Source organism: Manis pentadactyla, chromosome 9, assembly GCF_030020395.1.
Source record: "Manis pentadactyla isolate mManPen7 chromosome 9, mManPen7.hap1, whole genome shotgun sequence".
Lineage (NCBI taxonomy): Eukaryota > Metazoa > Chordata > Mammalia > Pholidota > Manidae > Manis > Manis pentadactyla.
The window spans coordinates 73,117,121-73,144,157 of NC_080027.1; the positions used below are offsets into that span (position 1 = coordinate 73,117,121).

The window sequence follows — 27,037 nt, forward strand, 5'->3', positions numbered from 1 at the left end:
CCATATAATCTTCACTTATTTGTGAAATATAAAAATAAAGCAAAACGGAATGAACAAAACAGCACTAAACTCATAGTCACTGAAAAGTAACTAGTGGTGACCAGAGGGGAGGGGCTGGGGTGGGTGAACAAGAAGGATGAGGGGAATAAAGGTGCACAATAATTTGTAATCACAATATAAGTTGGTCATGGGGATGGTAGTACATCATGGAGAATATAGTCAATGATTCTGTAACATCTTTCTGTGTTGATAGTAGCTGCACTAGAGGGGGTGAGCGGCACAACAGGGGGTAACTTGAATCACTATGTTGTACATTTGAAACCAATATAACATTGTATCTCAATGATACCTCAAAAAAAAAAAAAAGCAAGTGGTACAAAATAAGATGAATACAGCAAGTAAATAACAAGAAATCAATCATGAACAATAATGTTAACTGGCCATTATTTTTTCTCCTTTTGCTATCTACTCTTAGTATACCTTTTAATTCCACAGTGGTTGAAATTTGTATGCATACTGGCAAAGGCTATAATATTTTTTAGAATCCAATATTACAGAGAAATATGCAGGGATATAAATCACCATCAAGAAACAGACTTTCATTTCTGTATTTGACTGTCCTCTGAGACTATAAGCTCTGATATCTGATGTGAGCACAAAACTTCATTTGCTTTATTTTTGTTTTTCATTTTTTATTTGATTTTAGTACCATTAATCTACAATTACATGAGGAACATTATGTTTACTAGAAACACCCCATCACCAAGTACTCCCCAGAAACCCCATTACAGTCACTGCCCATTAGTGTAAGATACTGTAGAATCACTACTTGTCTTCTCTGTGTTGCACAGCCCTCCTTGTGCCCCCCCCCGCACATTATATATGCTAATTGTTATGCCACCTTTCTTTTTCACCCCCCTATGTCTCCCTTTTAGCTATCCTCCCTAGTCCCTTTCCCTTTGGTAACTGTTAGTCCATTCTTGGGTTGTGTGATTCTGCTGCTGTTTTGTTCCTTCAGTTTTTTCTTTGTTCTTATACTCCACATATGAGTGAAATCATTTGGTACTTGGAGAGAGACCATATATGTCTCTCTCCACCTGGCTTATTTCACTGAGCATAATACCCTCTAGCTCCATCCATGTTGTCACACATGGTAGGATTTGTTTTCTTCTTATGGCTGAATAATATTCCATTGTGTATATGTACCACTTCTTCTTTATCCATTCATCTACTGATGGACACTTAGGTTGCTTCCATTTCTTGGCTATTGTAAATAGTGCTGTGATAAACATAGGGGTGCAGCTGTCTTTTTCAAACTGAGCTGCTGCATTCTTAGGGTAAATTCCTAGAAGTGGAATTCCTGGGTCAAATGGTATGTCTATTTTGAGCTATTTGAGGAAACTCCATACTGCTTTTCACAATGGTTGAACTAATTTACATTCCCACCAGCAGTATAGGAGGGTTCCCCTTTCTCCACAACCTCACCAACATTTGTTGTTGTTTGTCTTTGTGATGGTAGTGATTCTTACTGGTGTGAGGTGATATCTCATTGTGGTTTTAATTTGCATTTCTCTGATAATTAGTGATGTGGAGCATCTTCCCATGTGCCTGTTGGCCATCTGAATTTCTTCTTTGGAGAACTGTCTGTTCAGCTCCTCTGACCATTTTTTAATTGGATTATTTGCTTTCTGTTTGTTGAGGTGTGTGAGCTCTTTATATATTTTGGATGTCAACCCTTTATTGGATCTGTCATTTATGAATATATTCTCCCATACTGTAGGATGCCTTTTTGTTCTATTGTTGGTGTCCTTTGCTGTAGAGAAGCTTTTCAGCTTGATAGAGTCCCACTTGTTCATTTTTGCTTTTGTTTCCCTTGCCCATGGGGATATGTTCGTGAAGAAGTCACTCATGTTTATGTCTAAGAGAATTTTGTCTATGTTTTTTTCTAAGAGTTTTATGGTTTCATGACTTACTTTCAGGTCTTTGATCCATTTCTAATTTACTTTTGTGTGTGGAGTTAGACAATGATCCAGTTTCATTCTCTTACATGGAGCTGTCCAGTTTTGCCAACATCAGCTGTTGAAGAGACTGTCATTTCCCCATTGTATGTCCATGTCTCCTTTATCGTATATTAATTGGCCATATATGTTTGGGTTAATGTCTGGAGACTATTCTAGTCCTCTGTGGCTCTGTTCTTGTGCCAGTACCAAATTTTCTTGATTACTGTGGCTTTGTAGTAGAGCTTGAAGTTGGGGAAGCGAGATCCGCCCCACTTTATTCTTACCTCTCAGAATTGCTTTGGCTATTCGGGGTCTTTTGCGGTTCCATATAAATTTTTGAACTATTTGTTCCAGTTCATTGAAGAATGCTGTTGGTATTTTGATAGGCATTGCATTGAATCTGTAGATTGCTTTAGGCAGGATGGTCATTTTGACAATATTAATTCTTCCTAGCCAAGAGCATGGGATGAGTTTCCATTTCTTAGTGTCCTCTTTAATTTCTCTTAAGAGTGTCTTGTAGTTTTCAGGGTATAGGTCTTTCACTTCCTTGGTCAGGTTTATTCCTAGGCATTTTATTTTTTTGATGCAATTGTGAATGGAATTGTTTTCCTGATTTCTCTTTCTATTAGTTCATTGTTAGTGTATAGGAAAGCCACAGATTTCTGTGTGTTAATTTTGTATCCTGCATCTTTGCTGAATTCAGATATTTGTTCTAGTAGTTTTGGAGTGGAGTTTTTAGGGTTTTTTATGTACAATATCATATCATCTGCAAATAGTGACAGTTTAACTTCTTCTTTACCAATCTGGATTCCTTGTATTTCTTTGTTTTGTCTGATTCCCATGGTTAGGACCTCCAGTACTATGTTGAATAACAGTGGGGAGAGTGGCCAACCCTGTCTTGTTCCTGATCTTAGAAGAAAAGCTTTCAGCTTCTCACTGTTAAGTATGATGTTGGCTGTGGATTTATCATACATTGCCTTTATTATGTTGAGATACTTGCCCTGTATACCCATTTTTTTGAGAGTTTTTATCATGAATGGATGTTGAATTTTGTCAAATGCTTTTTCAGTGTCTATGGAGATGATCATGTGATTTTTGTCCTTTTTGTTGATGTGGTGGATGATGTTGATGGATTTTTGAATGTTGTACCATCCTTGCATCCCTGAGATGAATCCCACTTGGTCATGGTGTATGATCCTCTTGATGTATTTTTGAATTCACTTTGCTAATATTTTGTTGAGTATTTTTGCATCTATGTTCATCAGGGATATTGGTCTGTAATTTTCTTTTTTAGTGGGGTCTTTGCATGGTTTTAGTATTAGAGTGATGCTGGCTTCATAGAATGAGTCTGGAAGTATTCCTTCCTCTTCTATTTTTTTGGAAAACTTTAAGGCAAATGGGTATTATGTCTGATCTGTATGTCTGATAAAATTCCAAGGTAAATCCATCTGGCCTGGGGGTTTTGTTCTTGGGTAGTTTTTGGATTACCACTTCAATTTCTTTGCTGGTAATTGGTCTGTTTAGATTTTGTGTTTCTTCCTTGGTCAGTCTTGGAAGGTTGTATTATTCTAGGAAGTTGTCCATTTCTTCTAGGGTTTCCAGCTTGTTAGCATATAGATTCTCATAGTATTCTCTAATGATTCTTTCTGTTTCTGTGAGGACTGTCATAATTTTTCCTTTCTCGTTTCTGATTCTGTCGATGTGTGTAGCTTCTCTTGATAAGTCTGGCTAGGGGTTTATCTATTTTGTTTATTTTCTCAAAGAACCAGCTCTTGGTTTCATTGATTTTTTCTATTGTTTTATTATTCTCAATTTTATTTATTTCTTCTCTGATCTTTATTACGTCCCTCCTTCTGCTGACTTTGGGCCTCATTTGTTCTTCTTTTTCCACTTTCAATAATTGTGACTTTAGACTATTCATTTGGGATTGTTCTTCCTTCTTTAAATATGCCTGGATTGCTATATACTTTCCTCTTAGAACTGCCTTCACTGCGTCCCACAGAGGCTGGGGGTTTGTGTTGTTCTTGTCATTTATTTCCATATATTCCTTGATCTCCATTTTAATTTGGTCATTGATCTATTGATTATTTAGGGGCATGTAGTTAAGCCTCCATGTGTTTCTGAGCCTTTTTGTTTTCTTTGTACAATTTATTTCTAGTATTATGCCTTTGTGGTCTGAGAAGTTGGTTGGTAGAATTTCAATCTTTTTGAATTTACTAAGACTCTTTTTGGGGCCTAGTATGTGGTCTATTCTGGAAAATGTTCGATGTGCTCTTGAGAAGAATGTGTATCCTGCTGCTTTTGGGTGCAGAGTTCTATAGATGTCTTTTATGTCCATCTGTTCTAGAGTGTTGTTCAGTGCCTCTGTGTCCTTACTTGTTTTCTGTTTTGTGGGACTGTCCTTTGGAGCAAGTGGTGTGTTGAAGTCTCCTAAAATGAGTGCATTGCCTTCTATTTCCTCCTTTAATTCTCTTAATATTTGTTTCACATATGCTGGTGCTCCTGTTTTGGGTGCATATATACTTATAATGGTTATATCCTCTTGTTGGACTGACCCTTTTATCATTATATAATGTCCTTCTTTATCTCTTGTTATTTTCTTTGTTTTAAAGTCTAGTTTGTCTGATACAAGTACTGCAACACCTGCTTTTTGATCCTTATTGTTTTTCCATCCCTTCACTTTTAGTCTGTGTATGTCTTTGGGTTTGAGGTGAGTCTCTTTTAAGCAGCATATAGATGGGTCTTGCTTTTTTATCCATTCTGTTAGTCTGTGTCTTTTGATTGGTACATTCCATCCATTTACATTTAGGGTGATTATTGAAAGATATGTACTTATTGTCATTGCAGGCTTTAGATTTGTGGTTACCAAAGGTTCAAGGGTAGCTTCTTTACTATCTAACAGTCTAACTTAACTCACTTATGAAGCTATTATAAACACAGTCTAATGATTCTTTATTTCTCTCTGTTCTTATTCTTCCCCCTCCATTCTTTATATGTTAGGTGTTTTTTTCTGTACTCTTTTGTGTTTCCTTTGACTGCTTTTCTGAGTATTTGATTTTATTTTTTGCCTTTAGTTAGTATTTGGTTTGTCTGCTTTCTCTGCTGTGATTTTATTTTCTCTGGTGACATCTGTTTAGCCTTAGGAGTTCTTCCATCTAGGGCAGTCCCTTTAAAATATCCTGTAGAGGTGTTTTGTGAGAGGCAGATTCCCTCAACTTTTGCTTGTCTGGGAATTGTTTAATTCCTCCTTCATATTAAAATGATAATCATGCTGGAGACTGTATTCTTGGTTCAAGGCCCTTCTGTTTCATTGCATTAAATTTATCATGCCATTCTCTTCTGGCCTATAAGGTTTCTGTTGAGAACTCTGATGATAGCCTGATGGGTTTTCCTTTGTAGGTGAACTTTTTTCTCTCTCTGGCTGCCTTTAATACTGTCCTTGTCTTTGATTTTTGCCATTTTAATTATTATGTGTCTTGGTGTTGTCCTCCTTGCATCCTTTCTGTTGGGTGTTCTGTGGGCTTCCATGGTCAAAGAGACTATTTCCTCCCACAGTTTGGAGAAGTTTTCTGCAATTATTTATTCAAATACACTTTTATCCCTTTTTCTTTCTCTTCTTCTTCTGGTACCCCTATAATGCAGATATTGTTCTGTTTCGATTGGTCTCACAGTTCTCTTAAAATTCTTTCATTCCTGGAGATCCTTTTATCTCTCTCTGCCTCAGCTTCTCTGTGTTCCTGTTCTCTGATTTCTAGTCCATTAATGGCCTCTTTCACCTCATCCAGTCTGCTCTTCAGTCCTTTCAGAGATTGTTTTATTTCTGTATTCTCCCTCCCTACTTGCTCCTTTAGCTCTTGCATATTTCTCTGCAGGTCCATCAGCATGTTTATGACATTTATTTTGAATTCTTTTTCAGGAAGATTGGTTAAGTCTATCTCCCCAGGCTCCCTCTCAGCAGTTGTCTGTGTTATTCTGGACTGGATCAAATTATTCTGCCTTTTCATGGCTATAGAGGTAGTCATGGGCAGTTGGCATGTGTGTTCGCTGGGAGAACAAAGTCCTTTCCTGCTTGCTGGTTGCCTTGCAAGTCCTCGGAGCAGCCTCCAGTTTTATTTCCTGCGCCGCCTTGGGCAGGGCAGCCCAGAGCCTTGCAGGGAGGGGCAGGCGCTCCGGGTATGCTCTCCTGCGTGAACAGAAACCCTTGGCACCCTGTCCTGCTTCCTCTGTCTGTGCTCGCCTGCTGCACACTGGTGCGTCCTCTGGGTCTGGCCCAGGTGGCTGTGGAGGAGGCTCTGGGTGATTGCAGTGAGCGCGGCTGCTCTCAGGCTGCTCCCTTCATATGGCGGGGTCGCGCCAGAGGGGGAATGGATGCGAGAATGTTTATCTCTGTGAGGGGCTTCATAGCTGTGCTGCCTCCCAAGGGACTGGAGCTCCTGAATTTCCCCAGGATTCCCAGCTGCTGGGCTGAGTGTGCTGGGACACTTCCGTCCAGCTTTGAGGCCCCTGTCCCTTTAAGACTTTCAAAAAGTGCTCGGTTTTCTTTTGTCCCAGGGGCGCTGGCTGCTGGGACCCGCTCGAACAGTTTCGCTAATACCGAGCACACCACGCAATGTGTATCTGTGCTCCCATGTGGATGACTAGGGCTGTGTATTTAGCAGTCCTGGGATTCCACTCCCTCCCCGCTCCGACTCCTCTCCTCCCACTGATGGACTGGGGTGAGGGGCGTGCTTGGGTCCCACCTGGCCGCAGCTTGTATCTTACCACCTTCATGAGGCGCTGAGTTCTCGCAGTTGTAGATGTAGCCTGGCTGTTGTACTGTATCTTATGGTCTCTCTTTTAGGAATAATTGTATTTGTTGTATTTTCAAAAATATGTATAGTTTTGGGAGGAGATTTCCACTGCCCTACTCACACTGCCATCTTGGCTCCTCCCCATCCTCATTTGTTTTTGATCCAAATACCCTGATGTGTGTGTGGGAGCCTTCTACCAAAGAATGTCATCAAAGTTCATGTTTGCCTATTCTACACCATGAGGTGTCTGACCATTTGCCTCTTCCAATATAATGTGAAGCACTTTCCTACCTGAAAATAAATAATTTCCACCTAAAAAAAAAGATGTTTGGAGCATAACAACATAGAAGACACTTTGCTGGGTACTGTGGAGGATATAAAGCTGTATAAGTAAGTTCTTGTACTTGATATGAACTTTATAGGCCTACATTCTTAGATACAGATCTTAGATTAAATTCCTCAAAACAGGGACTGTTGCTTATCTCTATGCTCAGAGCTTAGCGATGTAGTTTAGCTAAATGAATGACTAAATAGAATGGGTGTTCTAATGAACATGTTTCCTGTTCTAGGATATCAGCTCTAAGAAATCATTTTTAGCCTCTTCAGTTGATCCCAATAGCTTAAGAACAATAAAATGATTGAAGAGGGAGAGAAGGATGTATCATAAAAAATATTTAGCAAACAAGGTGGACAAATGGAAATCAAGGAAGAAAAGACTGGGAGAAGGGAAAAGAAACTGCAGTGTCTAGAAGGCATTAGGAAAGCAAAATTTCTGCAGAAAGTTTAGGAAGAATTCAGTTTATTCTAAATAAGTAGAATAAAATAGGCCTTTGTGGGGAGAAAAAAAGAATTGAGTGGAAATTGAAATAAAGATTAGGAAGGGGGAAAATGTTTCCTCTGGCTTCTAGCTAGTACCAAGCCTCTCTGGCCAAAACATAGAACCTTCAATAATGTCCCAAAGAACTGTTAAGCATGTTATTTGTACAAGGAAGTATGTGAACATAACCTGGCATAGGTGTTCTTCATTACTTGAGGCAGTAATTCTCAAACGCTTTGATCTTGGGACCTCTACACTCTAGCATCATCAAGAGCCCCGAGGAGCTTTTATTTATGTGAATTATATCTAATGGTACTTATCGTATTACACCTTAAAACTGAAAAAATTTCAAAATATTTCAAATCAAGACAACACAGTGTACTTACTCTTTGTTTCCACATAGACTCAAAGAAAAGTTTAATATTTCAAGGTAACTATTTGTTTCAAAATAATGAGGTTGCGGATATCCCGAAAGGTGTGACCAAAGATATTAGAAGTATGTTAGTCCTGAGATGAAATTTTATTAATCTCTGTAAAAATGTACATGTTGGTAAACCTACTACCATACAAGAATATACACATGCAGACATTCTGTTAGCCAAATGATGACACCATTGCATCTCAAATAGCCTCTGGAAATTTCCACTGTATGCTCACGAAATAATGAAAGTGAAAGAGGCAAATCATGTCTTATTACTACAATAGAAACAGTTTTGACCTCGGAAACCCCTTGAAAGAATCTTAGAGATGTTCCCTATCTGGTGAAGCACAATTTGAGAACCAATGTAATCGATTAATCTTAAAGTCACTTCCCATTTCATATTACTAATAAAGTGGATTTCTCTAATGAATATTTTGTTCTCGTTGCTGGACCACCATTCGAGAACCCTTGACCTAAGGTATCCACAAGACAGACCCCTAGCCTAGTGGAGCCCGGAAGCAAAAAGCCCGGAACACGCGAAGGGCGCTCGGCTTAGCCCTGAGAACTGGAAATGCTCCCTGCAATTCGCAGAGAGCGCTGGCTCTAGAAACCAGCGCAGAACCCGCCACCGGCGCTCCAGGGCGGGGCCATAACTGGCTGCGGGCGGCCGGGCTCGCCCAGCGCCAAGGGCAGAAGTTTCGGCGGCTGCGAGAACAAAGCGCAGGCTTCCCGCAGACGCCCGCCGGGGGCCCACCCGCCGCAGGTCGGCCGGCCCCCGGGGGGAGGAGCGCAGCCTGGTGTTCCCCAAGCAGCCGCCGCCTCCTCGGCCACAGCTCAGCTCCGCGGCCCCCGGGCGTCTAAGCGGGGGCTCGGCTTCGCGCGTCCCCGCGGTGCGTGCAGGGCGCCCTTCTGCCGATCCCAGGCGCTTCCTCGGTCGGAGCGCGGCGTTGCCGAGATTTGAGGGGGCCGCTGAGACCGAGGGTCTGGCGGCCGCAGGAACGACCCAACGAAGGGGCTCCGGCCCGGGAGGTGCTGGAACATGGGGGCGGAGCTGCAGGTGCGGGGCCCGGCCGCCTAGTCTGGGCTGGAAGTGGGTTACTCGGAGGGGGCCTCCTAGGCGAATCAGTCTGATTCAGGCGCAAAGCAGACGGTCGCCCGCGGCGACAGGTGCTCGCTCACCGTCGGGAGAGTCCCGGGGCTTGGCATTCGTCCCTAGGCGCTCTTGGGGCCGCTTTCCCAGCGCGGGTCGGTCCGGGGCGACCGAAACTGAGTGGGGCGCAGTCGTGCAGTGGCTTTGAGCACAACAGGTTGGTGAGTAAGCTGCCCAAGAAACTCAAAGTGCTGAGCCAGGCGCTTTTTTGACGTGTTTTTTTGGTGTTGTTATTTTTGTTTAGTTTGTTTGACAGTTGCCAGACTATGTTTACACTTCTGGTTCTACTCAGCCAACTGCCCATAGTAACCTTCGCGTTTCCTCATTGCACAAGAAGTCCAACGGAATCTGGGCATGCAGGAAAAGAAGGTAAGCATGGCTTCAACTTCCAAGAAAACCCTCCTGGAAACCCGAGATCTCAAACGAGAAATGTGTAATATTTGAAATTACACGCCACTGTCAATCATAGAAGCACTGAAATATCCTTTGCTTTAACTTGGGGTTTATTTGGTAATGTTGTTTGTTAAGTACAATTTATACAAATTTATTTCTGTGAGTTTTGATAAGTACATAGTTAAGACCTGGTTTGTGGTTAATTGAATGGTAAACCTGTTTCAGCTTCTGAAAATCAGTGAGTAACGTTTTTCTAGATAAGGCTGTATGGTAATTATATGGAGCACATCACTGTTTTTCCTAGAAAGGTAGACGGGGAATCCAAGACTTAGTCTGGACTTACTAGACCCTGGGCAAATTCCTCAACCCGTTTAAGCTTGAATTTCTTCATCCATAAATTGATGGGGGTGAGGAGGAGTCGAATCATCTCTGAGGTCCCTTTTTACTTCAAAGTGTTTGGTTATCTTGATAAAGTCAGATGGTTGTGAGAAGGTTAGGTTTGGGGCTTGCCAAACTAGCATTCAATACCTTGTGAGATCCAGGTTATAAACAGACTGGTTCCTGCCCACATTTTAAAAGCCTACCCTAGAAAAACCAGAAAGGAAAAGAAAAAAAAAAATGGCTTTGGCTCTCAGCATCCTTCTCTGCCTAGTCATTGTACTCCCTATACAGTGCCAGTACTTTGGATCTACTTTCCCACACATTCCTGTCCCTTGTTCCTTCTTACCAGATTTCCTACTTTCAGCTCATTTTCATTTGGGAAGGATCTGTTACACTAATACTCCTGAATGACTTATTAATGATTAACACAGTTAAATGTGTTAAACCTTCTAGGAGGGTGTGTGTATGTGCATGTGTATTTTAAGATAGGGCAGTATCTTAGCCGAAAGGAATCAAACCTTAATGGCAGAATTCTAGGGACAGGCCAGCTGGGGGGAAGAGGGAGAGTTCTGCAAGGTCCTTCTTGGTACCTCCCAAGTTGCACCGTGTATAAGGTGCATGGTCATATATAAGGTTGATGGTCCATACTCAGTTGGACCAGATGCTGATCCCCAGAGTGCTTATGAGTCTATTCATTCACATGATACAGGCATAAAAGACACTCTCAAGGACATAACGAACTGTGGAGGAATTTTAGATATCATACTTGAGTGTGGAAGGCTGGAGATATGTGTAGATATGTACATGCAGCATCATATATTTTAAAAGCAGATGTGTTCATCTAGTAACCACTTTACTAACACATACTATGTGCACCAGGTCCTCTGCTTGGTACTGGTGGTTTAGAAATGAAAGACCATAATCCCTGCCCTGAAGAACCTCTTCACCTGGTGGGGAAGGAAGTGTGTAAAGAGATCATCTCCATAAACTGTCCTACAGAGAGAGCTCAAGGGCAGAGGAAAGAGTGAGTAGCTGTACCTCTGTCTGAGGAGAGCTATGTGGCACAGAAGCTAGAGCTGTCTGCCAATGTGATATAAATAGGTGGGAGATATGAAAAGTAACTAAGAAAATAAGGGACCTTAAGCTAAATTCATATAAAACCCAAGGGTGGGGTTAATATGACTTAAAAGGAATTTATCTAGAAAACATAAGAAGGCGGGGAAGAGGAAAAGAACGAAATATCGTGGTTGGTGTGTTTGATATAGTAGAATGCACAAACAGCCTCTTGGGATGGTCTAAGATGAGAGAAATAGAAATGGGAAATAGAGATGGGAAGAGAATCTGCAGAAGCAAATATAGAAATTCAGAGGCCATGCATCCTTCAGCAATGGCCAGAGGAAGTTCTTGCTGGAAGTTCAGGATGCTTCAGAGACAAAGAAGTTTGCTTCTCTCAATTACAAGAAATTCAGGGTTACTTAGAACCCACATACCAATGGACAAGTATTTCTGCAAAGATCATAAGGGAGGAAGGGAAGTGTTTGATAAGTCTCTGAAGGTCTAAGGTCAACCACTGAGTAAATCAGAATTGTCACACTCAAGGAGGTGGCAAACAGCAGCATGTTTAAAACAGAGGGGAAGACTTTTATTGGTATAAATATCATTTCAAGAACAATAAAAATGTTTATGACTCTTTTTTGTTTTCCCTTCAAATTGAAAGTAGCTTTATTGAGTTCCACTTGGAGGACAAGGGATATTTCCAACTTAGATAACCTACTTGAATAAAAGACTGAGAATGAGAAATTTGGCGCTGCTTTTTTAGCTGATAAAATATACAGATCTAGCACATCAGAGAAGTGGCCTTACTGAGGCAGTTACCTAATTCTCCATTCTAAAATTAGATTTGATGTGGTAAGAATAGCTAACTTGGGCAGGTTCTGAATTACTTCATTGCTGGTGTAGTATTTTGAACCCATGCCAATCTGAGAACCACCAATCTTACCTGTGAATTGCTTCAGCATAGAATTTAGGCTCTAGAGTTCCTTCCTGCTATAGGGAAGGTGAGTTCATTCACTCGTTTAGTAAGTAGTTTTTGAGCACCTCTTGTGTATCAGTTACCAACATCACTGCGTTACTTAATGGAACTTTCACTCTAGTGAGGGTTACAAATAAGTGTAAGTATGTAAAGAACACCAGATGGTGATAAATACTACAGGGAAAATGGAAATATAGTAGGGAGTGTCAGAGTGGGTGGGTGGGGATGGGAGTTCAAGGTAACACTGAATAAAATCCTAAAGGAGGTGAGAGAGCAAACTAAAAGAAAGTTTTGTTCAGAGAAAACAGAAAATACAAAAGCAGATGAAAACCAGGTGCATGGGAAGCCAAACTGTAGAGCACCAAGGAGACCTCTTAGAGGTCATTGCAAGAATACCAATGAGTGAGTGATGATGAAGACTTGGAAAATTTTAATTCTGTCTCTATTTGGTGGCAGCATAAAATCTACAAGAAGGCATGGGAGAATTAAACAAAAATATTTCATCACACTGGTCTGCCCTTTGGAATGTTTCTTAAAACAACTATCACTAATGATCCCATTCTAGCTTCCCCCTAGGTTCAAATAGCCCATATACGTTATGTATAACATAGAAATGAATATGCTAGAATGGTTCTGGCCAATAGAAATAGAATGTGCACTACATAAATAATTTAAAATTTTCTGAACTTTTAAAAAGTCTAAAAAATAGGTGAAATCAATTTAAGTGATGTGTTTAATTTAACCAATATATCCAAAATCTCATTTCCAAATATAAGCAATATAAAAACATGGAGATATTTCATTTTTTTTTAAACGAAGTCTCTGAATTTCCATGTGTATTTTACATGTAGAACACAATTGAGACTAGCCACATTTCCAATACTCAATAGCTATATGTGGCTAGTGGCTACTGTATTGTACAAAACAGCTCTGTAAGATTCAGACCTGTTTGGAAAGATGATTGGTTAATAGAAAAAATACCCTGCATGTTACAACTTTTCTCAAGGGGCTGTGAATAAATGGTTACCCTGAGATTACTCACAAATCAGTATTAGTCTTCTTCCAGACCAATGTCTCTTATCAGTCCTGAGCTGTCTTCCAGTTACCAGTTACCCACTTCACTATATTCTTCCTTTAATAATGGTTAGAAGTGAAAAATACCAACACTTTAAAATTCTTCTAAGCATTCAGAGAGTGCCTGAATTCCAGTTCAGTAATGTGATCTGGGGCAAGATCACTTAAGCTTTGTTTGTGTGATACTAGAATGAGTCCAGAGTTTGTGAGCTTTGAAAATACTGCCATGATGGGGTATTTTGGTTTTGTGTCAGCCTGTGCTTAATGCTTCATGTTTCCATTTACCTTCCCCGCAAATGTAGAGGGAGTCCCATAAAGGAGGGCCCATAGTAGGGGATGGGTAAAGGATAGGTAAAGGAGAAACATCATAGGGGATGGCTGGAAGGAGGGGAGCTACTCCTTTAAGAAGGGCTGAATATCTTTTACTTAGTCTTACAATTATCCTATGATTTTATTATCTTAGATGTTTAAAATTTGATAAGCTTTAGTATAAACTTGATATAACAATTTTAATATGAATGTATGGATTTATAATTTTAAAACATAAAGAGATCTTTGTGATTCTTAGTTCATTTCCCAATTTTATAAATGAGGAAATGGCAGCCCAGAGATATGTGACTTACCTCAGGATGTAACTAATGGCTAAGCCAGATCAAAACCAAGAATCTGCCTTCTAACTTAGTCGAATACTCTATTTACACCAGACTTAATTATTCTCAGTTAAGATAATAGGGGAGCAACCTTTTAGAAATAGAATAGTATGGCCTGTCATTTATGTTATTTACTGGAAAAATAATTGTCTGAAGGGACATTTAAGTAACTTTCATTTATGCTGATAATTTTGAACACATTGACACAAGTATCTGGAGTTATATTTATATTTCATATATAACAGATTTTTTTTACAGAAGATACCTCTTTTTGTCAGATTTTAAAACCATACAAGAAACTTAGGTATAATTTAACATATCAGGGGAACTATTCATTTTTTACAATTAAGACAGGAACTTTCTGCCTTATTTTCATCAACGGTTGAGATCTTTCTCTTTCTTTATTAGTCTTTACATCAAAAGAAGAAGCAAACTTTTTCATACATAGACGCCTCCTATATAATAGATTTGATTTGGAGTTCTTCACTCCTGGGGACCTAGAAAGAGAGTGCAAAGAAGAACTGTGTAATTATGAAGAAGCCAGAGAGATATTTGTGGATGAAGATAAAACGGTAATTTGGTTGATAATGTTATTTGGCTGGAAATTTATTAAATTGTACTTAAGAAAATGGCACTTTCAGTCAGTAGAAATTTTATGCTTTAAATAAAATCAAGATTGTATGCCTGTTATCTCTTTCTACTTCCATAAAATGCTAATTAACCTACTTAGACTTGGCTTCATACTTTTGGGCTTACAGTAATTAGCAAATTATCAATTATGTTGTGATTTTGTATGTTTAATATTTATTATGTTTAAAACAGTCGTGAAGCAGAGTGAATTAAACCTCAGTATATTATTTGAATTCATTCTACGATTCAGTTCAATCATTCAAGACTCAGAGCAATTTTTCTACTAGTGCCCTTACCCTATTTGATTACCGTATTTATATTATAAGTATTTATTAACAATCTGCTAGCTGTTAAGTGCACTGCCAGAGCCTAAGGATACAAAATAATCTAGTTCCTGCATCCAGAAATTTATTGTTTGGTATATCTGGTAGCTTAAAGGAGAAACTTTTAGATGTTAAAAATATAATTAAATTCTATCCTGTTTGTTAATCTTGGAAAGAAAGATTCAAAACAGGCAGACAGTACTGTCACTGTTATAATCTGGCATATTATTGAAGAATGTTAAGTAACAAAAATTCTGTACTTTTGTAGATTAAATAACCCAAGCTCCTTTTCCTCTCCCTCAAGAGTCCTATTTTATTGACTAACAACAAGGTATTATACGTATCCTTCAAATGCAGGTGTTAATGTAATTCAGTTCTTTTTTCTTCCAAAATTGTGCCCAGCCTCTCATTCCCTACTAAGATCTGCTTCATCTATTAGAGAAGGAAAATGAAGTCTATACTTTGTAGTTGTGCCTGTTGAGATTTTACTCTGTTTTTCGTAAACCCATCTTCTAATTTTATCACAGTTCTGTAAAATCCACTTCCATTCTCTCAAGTAACACTGAGCTTAAACAGTCTTAGGGACATCTTTCCAAATCAAAAAATACCTTTGACTAAGACCCCCTAGCAAACTGAGGACCCACCTAGTGTAGAAAAATTCAGACTCCTTTTCAAACATGATACAGAGTCCACTGCCTCAATTCAAGTACCTTTGGTACTTTCACCAACTCTTTAAGGCAACAGTTTCCCCTGATGCCTGAGGAGGGGCTCAGAGCAGGGAAAAGGAAAATAGCAGAGTATAGTCATAGAGAGCTGGCACTGGCAGCAGTCCCCTCACCAATTTCAGAGTTGGGAGAGACAGTGGTGGGTGGTAATGTTTTCATTAGAGTGAGTCATGCCCTCATTGAATGAACTGCTGTCCTACCTGTGGCACATGCCATGAATTTTTTTTATTAAGGTATTATTGATAAACGCTTTTATGAATGTTTCACATGACAAACAATGTGGTTACTACATTCACCCATATTACCAAGTCCCTACCCATACCCCATTGCAGTCACTGTCCATCAGTGTAGTAAGATACCACAGATTCGCTATTTCCCTTCTCTGTGCTACACTGTCTTCCCTGTGACCCCCCACACCATGTGTACTAGACATAATACCCCTCAATCCCCTTCGCCCTCCCACACTGTGCCCCTTTGGTAACCCCTAGTCCCTTGGAGTCTGTGAGTGTGCTGCTGTTTTGTTCCTTCAGTTTTGGCACATGCCATGAATTTACCACCCCTAGTCTAGCTCATTGGGACCAAGTGAAATGATAATAAATGAAACTTGGAAAATTTGCCTTTCTCTTAGATGACATTTTGGCAGGAATACTCGATTAAAGGACCAACCACAGAATCAGGTAAGATAAGAATTGATCAAATTTAATGTTTTTCCTACCTTTTGTCTATTATAATTCATTTTCGTTTCATTGTTTGAGGTTAGTTGTTGCTCAACCACATACCTTGTAAATCCAAGGAAGTTTTCTCAATTATACACTGGGCTTTCTACGCCACAGCCACATTCATCTTTACTTACTGAAAATCAAGTTTGGTGAGATACTAGGGAAATGAGATAATATGTTTAAAGTTGTTTTAAACAGCTCATCTAAGTGAAGACTTGCACAGGATAAAAGTAGGACTCCATTAGTTTGAAGTAGTAAAGTATTTTAACTTTTTTCCCACCACTACAAGGAAATGGAATACTTATGCTAGTACGTAAATAAAGATTGTTAGAATTTAACATCTTCTAGGGAAGGGAGATCCCTTATTTTATTTGTACTAATCATCTTTAGCTGCTTTTTTTAGTCAGGTGTTTTTTTCTGCCAGCTCTTCTTTCTTTCCCCTTCTGTAGGACCCCAGCTAGAGGGAGAATATATTAACATGGCTTCCTTCCCTAGAGTTGCTGAATACATTTACCTTAATTGTTAATACCAAAATGTGTCTAGTTGAACAAAGAATATCTTTATCCCTCTTAGTCTTGAATATTATCCTTAATATGACCTATTTAAAAGAAGTGAAACCTTAAATAAATCTATTATTAAATGCTTAATAGTATGCTTAGATACAGTGTTAAATTTATTGCAATATTAGGGGGTGCTTTTCAGATGATGTGTATTTTTCTTTATTAAGGTGTTACTGATACACACTCTTATGAAGGTTTCACATGAAAAAACAATGTGGTTTCTACATTCACCCGTGTTACAGTGTCCCTCCCATACCCCATTGCAGTCACTGCCCAATACCCATGTTATATTTATGTTATTTTAATGATTTCTCTTAAGATGTCAATAGAGAGAAAATCGATGTTATGGGCCTTCTGACTGGATTAATTGCTGCTGGAGTATTTTTGGTTATTTTTGGATTACTTGGTTACTATCTTTGTATCACTAAGTGTAACAGGCAAAGACATCCAGGGTAAGTACCAAGAGTAGTATTTAATTCATTATGCTACCTTAATGAATAATAGAATATGAATTTTAATTTTAATTTATAGAATATGAATTTTTTTTAATGGCTGCCCTTTTTTTTGGTATCATTAATCTACAATTACATGAGGAACATTATGTTTACTAGACTCCCCCCATCACCAAGTCCCCCCAACATACCCCATTACAGTCACTGTCCATCAATATAGTAAGATGCTATAGAATCACTACTTGTCTTCTCTGAGTTGTACAGCCGTCCCATTGCCCCCACACACACATTATATATGCTAATAAGGCCCCCTTTCTTTCTGCCACCCCCCGCTTAACTCTCCCTTCCCACCCATCCTCCCCAGTCCCTTTCCCTTTGGTAACTGTTAGTCCATTCTTGGGTTGTGTGATTCTGCTGCTGTTTTTGTTCCTTCAGTTTTTTCTTTGTTCTTATACTCCACATATGAGTGAAATCATTTGGTACTTGTCTTTCTCCACCTGGCTTATTTCACTGAGCATAATACCCTCTAGCTCCTTCCATGTTGTTGCAAATGGTAGGATTTGTTTTCTTCTTATGGCTGAATAATATTCCATTGTGTATATGTACCACATCTTCTTTATCCATTCATCTACTGATGGACACTTAGGTTGCTTCCATTTCTTGGCTATTGTAAATAGTGCTGTGGTAAACATAGGGGTGCATCTGTCTTTTTCAAACTGGAGTGCTGCATCCTTAGGGTAAATTCCTAGAAGTGGAATTTCATGGTCAAATGGTATTTCTCTTTTGAGCTTCTTGAGGAACCTCCATACTGCTTTCCACAATGATTGAACTAATTTACATTCCCACCAGCAGTGTAGGAGGGTTCACCTTTCTCCACATCCTCGCCAACATTTGTTGTTGTTTGTCTTTTGGATGGTGGCAAACCTTACTGGTGTGAGGGGATATCTCATTGCGGTTTTAATTTGCATTTCTCTGATGACTAGCAATGTGGAGCATCTTTTCATGTGTCTGTTGGCCATCTGAATTTCTTCTTTGGAGAACTGTTCAGCTCCTCTGCCCATTTTTTAATTGGATTATTTGCTTTTTTTTTTTTTTGAGGTGCGTGAGCACTTTATATATTTTGGATGTCAACCCTTTATCAGATCTATCATTTATGAGCATATTTTCCCATACTGTAGGATGTCTTTTTGTTCTATTGGTGGTGTCCTTTGCTGTACAGAAGCTTTTCAGCTTGATGTAGTCCCACTTATTCATTTTTGCTTTTGTTTCCCTTGTCTGGGGAGATACGTCATGAAGAAGTTGCTCATGTTTATGTCCAAGAGATTTTTGTCTATGTTTTTTAATAGGAGTTTTATGGTTTCATGACTTACATTCAGGTCTTTGATCCATTTTGACTTTACTTTTGTGTATGGGGTTAGACAATGATCCAGTTTCATTCTCTTACATGTAGCTGCCCAGTTTTGCCAACACCAGCTGTTTAAGAGGCTGTCATTTCCCCATTGTATGTCCATGGCTCCTTTATCGTATATTAATGACCAAATATGTTTGGGTTAATGTCTAGAGTCTCTATTCTGTTCCACTGGTCTGTGGCTCTGTTCTTGTGCCAGTACCAAATTGTCTTGATTACTGTGGCTTTGTAGTAGAGCTTGAAGTTGGGGAGCGAGATCATCCCAACTTTATTCTTCCTTCTCAGGATTGCTTTGACTATTTGGGGTCTTTTGTGGTTCCATATGAATTTTAGAACTATTTGTTCCAGTTCGTTGAAGAATGCTGTTTGTATTTTGATAGGGATTGCATTGAATCTGCAGATTGCTTTGGGCAGGATGGTCATTTTGACAATATTAATTCTTCCTAGCCAAGAGCCTGGGATGAGTTTCCATTTGTTAATGTCCTCTTTAATTTCTCTTAAGAGTGTCTTCTAGTTTTCAGGGTATAGGTCTTTCACTTTCTTGGTCAGGTTTATTCCTAGGTATTTTATTCTAATGGCTGCCTATTGTTAAAAATAAGTTTTTTATTTTGGAATAATTCTAGATTACAGGGAAGTTGCTAAAATTGTACAGAGTTCCCGTTACATCCTTCACCCAGTCACCCTCATTGGTAGCATCTCACATTGTATATTTGTAAAACTAACAAACTGACAATTGGTACATTACTATTGACTCAATTCCAGACATTATTTAGATTTCACCTATTTTGCCATTGGTGTCCTCTTTTTCTCCAGGATCTAATCAAGGTACTCCCTGCATGTAGTTGTCATGTCTCCCAGTCTCCTCTAGTCTGTGGCAGTTGTTTGTTGCCTAATTTAACATTTACATAAACAACTTAATGATGCTATTTCTCAAGTTCTTCAAGAGAATATCAGAAAATTCACAAAGGCTAGCTTGATTTTTCAATATTTCCTTCTTAAGCAGGAGGCAGATGCCAGTGTCCCCATATTTCCAGAGCATGAAGTCCCATAGTCCACTCTGAGTCACAGCATTTACGGGTCTGGCCATGTAGCTACCCAAATAGAAATAGTGTAACTAGTATTTAAATTAAATTATTTTTATTGATATTTTAATTTAAGTAACAATAAAATGGTTGCCGTTGAGGCTAATAGCATATTAATACAGCTTAGTAAAGATTCATTAGGCCATAATTGTTTGCATAATAGAACCCCAACATCTTTACTAGTATAAAATGTCATTATCTTCTGTATTATCTATATTATCTTTTCAGTGATTATGGATGGGTAACTGTAGAAATAACCTTATTTTTAAAAAAAATGCCAGGTGCTAGATGAGCAATTGGAAGTTGATGCTTACATATCCCTAGTCACACTTCCAAATTATGTAACCAAATTCATGATCGTGACCAGGGGATGAAAGCGTGATGGAAATAGTGGTGATGGTTTCACAACACTGCAAATATAATTAATACCACTGTATTGTACACTTAAAAATTATAAGATGGCAAATTTTATGTTACATAACATTTTCTACAATCAAAATTTAAGGTGAGCATTTAGGGCAACAGATATGGAATTAGGATTCATCTATTAGGAGATAAAAGCTGAAGCTGAAAGAGTAGGCAAGTTCTCTGAGTGTGATGGCACAACTCAGAGCTTTAAAGGATGCCCACAGTAAGGGTGTAGAGAGGAAACAAGCCAGCAAAGAGGGCAGAGGGCACAAGGCAATGTAAGTGTATTTCTCTTCCCAAGCTGGTATTCCTGAGCAGCTCCCTGAGGCATTAACGTGAGTTATGGGCATGGACTAAGGAGTCTGTCAGAGACCTCTGTAAATCCTGTCAAACTTAGAAAAGTGAGAAAATATGGAAGAATTTGTTTAATTTTTCTTAAGCCACTGTATCTGTTGAGGTGAGAAACTAACTTTCTGTTAACTTCTCTTGTTGAACAGATAGGAAATTTGCATAGTCTTTCCATTTTCTAGGCCTTTTGACTAAGATTTTATTCACTGTGGCTTTCTCCACAAACTTGGGGGAGTCTAAGAAACTCACAGGTTAATGAAGAAATAAGCAAGATGTGTCTTTGGAGACTCTTCTTGCCCTTTATCTTTCCTCCTTTTTCACCCCATTCATAGTTTTTCCAGAAAAGTTCATGTATGCCCTCATGTTTAGCAACGACACTTAGAGGTCTGTGATAGCATAGCCATTATTCAGTGTCCTCATGTTTGACATTTCCTTCTCTTTTCTCCCCTGTTTTTCTTCATTTTTCTACCATCCTGCACTACTACATCTTCTTATGTCTATTTTTCTCTGAAACCTAGCTTCTTCCCTGCATGTGGTCAGAAGCAGAATTCAAGGACACACGGAGCAAAGTGGTGCCATTATTATGCATGCTTTCTGTGTGTTATTATAAATATTTAAAACCCTGAATATCTCTTATCTTAAAAGTAAGATTACTGAGAAGGAAGAATAAAGCAGAGGGGATCTTGCTTCCCAACTTCAAGCTCTACTACAAAGCCACAGTAATCAAGACAATTTGGTACTGGCACAAGAACAGACCCACAGACCAGTGGAACAGAATAGAGACTCCAGACATTAACCCAAACATATATGGTCAATTAATATACGATAAAGGAGCCATGGACATACAATGGGGAACAGCCTTTTACAGCTACATGTTCTCTTTCTATATTTTGCAAAGCGAGAGATCAGGGAGGGGTGAGGGAGTATTTGAGAAAGAAAAGAGTAAAAGGTAAGATTATTTTCAGAAAAGTCTGTCTCTCATTTCTTTGTAAAAACATGCCAAGAAATGGGAGACAAGATCTTTTCATTTCTTAGTTTCTATATTTTATGAGGGGAAACAAGTATAATATGATGATGTAGTTTATTTGAGATGTTATTGGTACATACTTCCTGATTTCAATGATTTAAGGTGTATGTAAGAAATCATTATGTAGATTTTTAATGACTTTGATATAATTATTATATTGTTTCTTTATCTTAAATTTTGGAAGTCAACATGGAATAGTTTATTTGTTCAAATAAAACATGTCTCTCCTGTTATAAGCAAACAAATAGAACTTTTTGTCACAAACTAATGAATGTGGCAAGTGACTAGCCTACCATGAATACATTCCAGATTTCTGGCAGAGGAGGAATTGTGTTGAGCTGTCTAAGTAAACTTCTGATAGATGCTCTCAGTCACCCCTCAACTATTGAAGGGCTGATTATCCAGTTCCTAGATTGACACAAATCTTTTTCTTGTCTTCTCTGTCTGCAGTTTTCCTCTTTCCTTCCCTCTAATTTCAGATCTCATTATTTATTACCTCCAAAGGACAGGTGTTCTAACATGCAAATCGACTAGTTTAGTTTGGAAAAGTTTACAGTATTTGGGTCTGCTAAACTGTCTCTAATTAGGAAGATTATTGTAAATATTGACTAGAGGTTGGGGATTATTTATGAATTGTAAATATCTTAATAGCCATAACTATAGGAGGTTAATTTTTGCATAATATTTCATAGGCAGCCAATTTTGCAGTCTAAACAGATTGATTTACTAATACTTAAATTATAATTTGTAATTTGCAAGTGAGAAGAGAAAACGTAGGTTCAAAACACCAGACCAGTGTTCCATTTCAATTTTCATTTACTGATGTAGCTGACAAAGTTTTGTGAAAATGGTGGTACTTCAGCTAAGCCACTTTTTTTTTAAATCATTGAGCTTAGATCATTGGAATGGGGAAAAGACAATAATATAAGAAAGGGAACAATACCAGTGAAAGCACAGATACCGGACAGAGAATTGATTACATATGCAGAGGAGTATAAAGAGACCCCCTTGGCAAGAATAGAGAGCTATAAAAAATAAGGCAAGGCCAGAATAAGTGGGGCTTTGGAAAGGAGGCACTGGAGTTAGAACTTCATTCAGGGGGAGTAGGCTGCAGGTTAGACTTCCTCAGAGCAGAGTGAAGTGAGGGCTACTTGAGGGATATTGTTCAGGAGGGATGGATCAGGTAGGACTGCAGTGGGAAAGTGAGGAGGGAGACAGGCATCAACTGCTGTTGTTGTCTAACATCAGTTTCCTTGGCTTGGAGTTGTACTGTCTTTCAACAAAGCCTGGATTTGGTTTCACACCGTATGTTAAGAAAGTTTTGATTCAGGAGTGGGAGACAAAGAGAATTTGCATGTTTTGAGTCCTTACTTAGTGTTCTCGCCACTGCTTTGATGCTTCACATATGACATCTTTCTTAATCCACACAAAATGACTGTTGAGGTAGCTGTTACCATCCCCATTTAACAGAGTAGGAAACTGAGTTAGGTAAATTGCCTTTGTTCACAAAGCTATGAAATGAGAGGAGCCGGTTTCATATCCATGTCTGACATCCAAGCCCCTAATCTTTCCACTATTCCAAGACTCTTTCAGAGTTTAGAGGTAAAATAAAACTTGTTATATTAATAAGTTGGATCCAACTTCTCTCAAAATAGTCAGTTGGATTTTTTAACCTAAAAATGCTTCCTTTCCCAGACCTAAATGCTGTCTCTCTGTTTAGTTCTTCAGCCACATATGTGAGGGGCAGGCACGCTTCCTCCATCATTTTCAGAAGACCTAAGGAGGCTGTCTTTTCTCCATCACCACCTTCACCAGAGGACACAGGATTACCTTCTTATGAACAGGCAGTGGCACTGACTAGGAAACACAGCGTTTCACCACCACCACCATATTCTGGGCCAGCAAAAGGATTTAGGGTATTTAAAAAGTCTATGTCGCTCCCATCTCACTAAGCCCATTTTGCCATCTTGGTGGTATGGAAGATTCATCTTATTTGAATGGTTTGTGTTCCCTGAACCAGAAAGGACACGTCAACTCAGCCCTCTATGACAAACTGCAGGGAGCAGAGGAGGAATAAGCTCGAGTTCTATACCGCAGAAGTTCCGTCAGCATCTTGGACCTGAACCTGATTATTATCAGCTTGTTAAGAAACTTTGACTCCATATCCTTTCAGTTAAGCAGAGAAGACTTTTTTTGTTTATTTTAATGGTTCAAAAAAATCTGTGTCATGGATGTCAAAGATTGAACTGATGAAATATCTGGATCCTGTGTACAAATAAGGGATGGGGATTTCTTGTGTTGAGTATTTTAAAAAGTAAGAGTTTCTAATCATTAGATTATCCCAAGTCATTATATTGGACCCACTCTTTACTAGCATCACTTTTTTGGTTGGTAATACTTAACAGAATTTGACATTTCAGTGTAAATTGGTGGCCTTAATATGATCACTTGGTTTTAAATTTTAAATTATTGCATAGCATTCATATTTTGTAGGTTTTAGTTGTTAACTTTTGTTATCAGTCATGTTTTATTATGGAGAGTGGGGTCAGTAGTTTTTTTAAAAAAAAAAACACCTACTTGCTAGGGAGTTAGGTCTTCAGTGGGCACAGTACTGCAATGGCAAGACTTGAAAGGGTTGTTATTGTACCAAATAAATAAGTAGGCCTCAAATCTAGGAGTGACTAGAACTTGATGAAGTTGTCCATGTTACTGACAAGTAGAAATACCCATTTTCATTGCTGAATTACCTATATATAACTATTATGTATCTTGAAATTTTATTAAGGCTTGATAAACAATAGTTTGAAAACATAATTTACTTTGCTGGTATTAAAATTATTTAATTTTAATTAAATACCCTTTTAAATACCCTAAATCCTTTTGCTGGCCCAGCTGATTACAGTTACCAGCAACCCATTGTACATCTTAATGTCTGGACAAAACACCATAAGTCATTATTTTACCCTATACTGCTAATTCTATATATGACCAGTCTCTCCTTAAGAATGTAGTAGAGTATAAGCTATAAAGCTTTGGAGTGAGTGTGGAACCAAAGTTGTGTTAGTAGGTGTGTATATATCTGTGAATTTGTTTCTTCTTTGTAGGAGCTCAAGAAATAACATACCCCTGAGAAATAGAACATTGTGTTTTGTTTTTGCCAGTATTGCATTTTCCTATTATTTAAGATCATTTATGAAATTGTATTTTGTTTTATAATTTTCATTAGGGTAAAACTAAAACCCACATGCATTTGATAATTCTTTCCAAATTAAATGTTTAGAAAGTATAAATCATTATAGTGTGTGAGAGTGTATGTGTCTCTTTTAAGACAACATGATCTCAAGTCAGATAAAAGCAAGGCCTTAATCATCATAGACTGCTAGAGACTTTATTGTTTAAAATTCTTGGCATCTCTTCAGTTTTTTGTCATAAAGCAATCATCTAGCAACATTTAGATATAAGGGAAAGTCGACTTTTTAAAGCCACCTACATTACCTATAAAAATTTTACTATTAGTCATACCTTGGCCTTACAGAGCACTTTTTCTCATGTAACTTTGCACTTTGCACTTATTTTAATCTTCTTTAAAAGGTCAGAGGCAAACTCTATTCACTTTGTAACAGTCAGACTAAGGCATGGAAGGATAAACTTGCCCCAAATCTAATATGTTGGTGATAGCTAGGTTTAGAACGAGCAAGCACATTTTTCTAGGCCCATCTTGTACCTATAGAATTATACTCTCTCCAATTATAAAACACAGGGATCTTGTTAATTAATTTTAAGTCTGTATGAGAAATTTATAAGCATTTGTCATATATACATAAAATGATAGAGGTACATGTATTACATATGTGTACATGTATTCTTACATATGTATTTCTTAAGATTAATAGAAACAAGCTATGATGGATCTTCTATTCATTGTAATTTGAAATAGTCCATGAATTTGTTTACTCCCACTGACTCACAAGTGTCTAACTGCAAAACTAGCTTTGGAAGCTGTGATAATCCCTTTTCCCTAGCAGCAGCCTAGATCTGTCAAAGGCTGTCGCTTAGTGTAAAACTGTTGCTCTAAGGTGAACTAAGATTGTGAAGTTACTGATACTTGTGTAGCATCCAATGTTGAGCTCATAATACTTTAATATAAAAAGGGAAATGTGATAGAACAGAATTAACAAAAACTACGATCGGAAAATGGTGGAATATGGGTATAAAAAGAGAATTAGACTAGAAAAAGACAAACACTTAAAAGGTTATACTTCCAGTAGGACATAATTCTACACAGAATATTCTCTTCAAAATGAAAAAAATTGAAGAGCACACAAACTATCAAAGTATTGCATCCGTTAATGTGCACTCTGAGGGAATGCACAAAGTGAGGTGAAAATTCTCAGAATGATTAAAAACCAGAGCAACAGTGTCCTCTGTGTCTGCAGTGTCCTGTTACCTGGAAATTTCTAATCAATTTTATTCTATTTCTCGGATAATTTATGTGTGTATACTTTCCCTACATGTACAGGAGACTTTTTTAATGAGGAAGGATTGTTAATGCATGGAAAAGCTCAATTTCACATTTTTCATATTGTTTTGTTCTAATTGAATGTGAATTACATTGTTATTAGTTACTAGTTTAATTTGAAATGTTATGCAGTGACATTTATGCTATTAGAGGAGTGTCTAGAATTTCTATAGTTTTTTTAAAACTGGATTGTTCTATAGATCCTGCCTGTGTGGCATTTTGGAACATGTGCAATGTACATTAATGCCCTCCATCTTCTGCATTGTTTGTTACCTCCAGGATTTCATTTGCCTGTTTAAAAATATTTCCCTAACAGTTAAGGAGGCCAAGGTAATCCAGTACAAATGTATCAGTATTTTCCTTACCTGGAAAAAGCAACCTACTTTTTGGAAGGCATGTTTTTCCTTTTAATGAATTTCCTATTGCACTTTTTCCACATGCGAATAAACTATACTAAGTAAATATTTGTTGCTTGTTCCAACGAAATAGTCTTCGCCCTCATACAGTGGCATAGAATTACATGAATTAAATGTGAACAACACATTGGATGTTTTCAAAGATGTTTACAACATGTTGTTGCTGTATATATCTTCCCCCTTCCCCCTCCCACCCCACCCCATGCACAATGTGGGGTAGCGTTCTATTTAAACAATTTAATTGCAGTTGTGAAAGTGCTATTTTCTTTAACACAGTTTTAATATTTAATATATCATTTGAGGCAAATTTATATTATGCCTTAAAGCCCATTTCTGTGACCTGTATCTGCATAATTTAAAAATCAGAAAAAACTGCAGTAATGGTATACTAAATGATAGGAGCAACAGAACTACCAGCTTAAGAGAAAAACATGAAATAATACCAAGTATCATACACATAAACTCTGAAACTGATGATTTAAATATTGCTTCATTTTAAACATTAAGACCATCCTAAAATTTTTGGATCCAATTGAGTTATATATGAATGTTTTATGCTCCTTTACTTTTTTTTTCTGAGAGGGCATTTCTCATATTTATTGATCAAATGGTTGTTAACAACAATAAAATTCTGTATAGGGGACTCAATGCACAGTCATTAATCAACCCCAACCTATTTCTCAACAGTCTCCAATCTTCTGAAGCATAACGA

General features: G+C 38.1%; 1 protein-coding gene across 3 annotated transcripts; it reads left to right on the forward strand.

Annotated features, from left to right (window-relative positions):
• The first annotated feature begins 8,668 nt into the window (after positions 1-8,668).
• PRRG4 (proline rich and Gla domain 4) lies at positions 8,669-26,338 on the forward strand. Of its 3 annotated transcripts, none has more exons than XM_036891912.2 (6): positions 8,669-8,791; positions 9,423-9,547; positions 14,117-14,280; positions 16,015-16,063; positions 16,985-17,117; positions 23,111-26,338. In XM_036891912.2, exons 2-6 carry the CDS (start codon positions 9,445-9,447, stop codon positions 23,340-23,342), a joined length of 681 nt encoding a protein of 226 aa, XP_036747807.2. In that variant the 5' UTR covers positions 8,669-8,791; positions 9,423-9,444; the 3' UTR covers positions 23,343-26,338. The 3 variants fall into 3 exon arrangements, with proteins under 3 accessions (XP_036747807.2, XP_036747806.2, XP_036747808.2); XM_036891911.2 differs by lacking the exon at positions 8,669-8,791 and adding an exon at positions 8,954-9,085; XM_036891913.2 differs by lacking the exon at positions 8,669-8,791 and adding an exon at positions 9,204-9,335.
• The last annotated feature ends 699 nt before the right edge of the window (positions 26,339-27,037 follow it).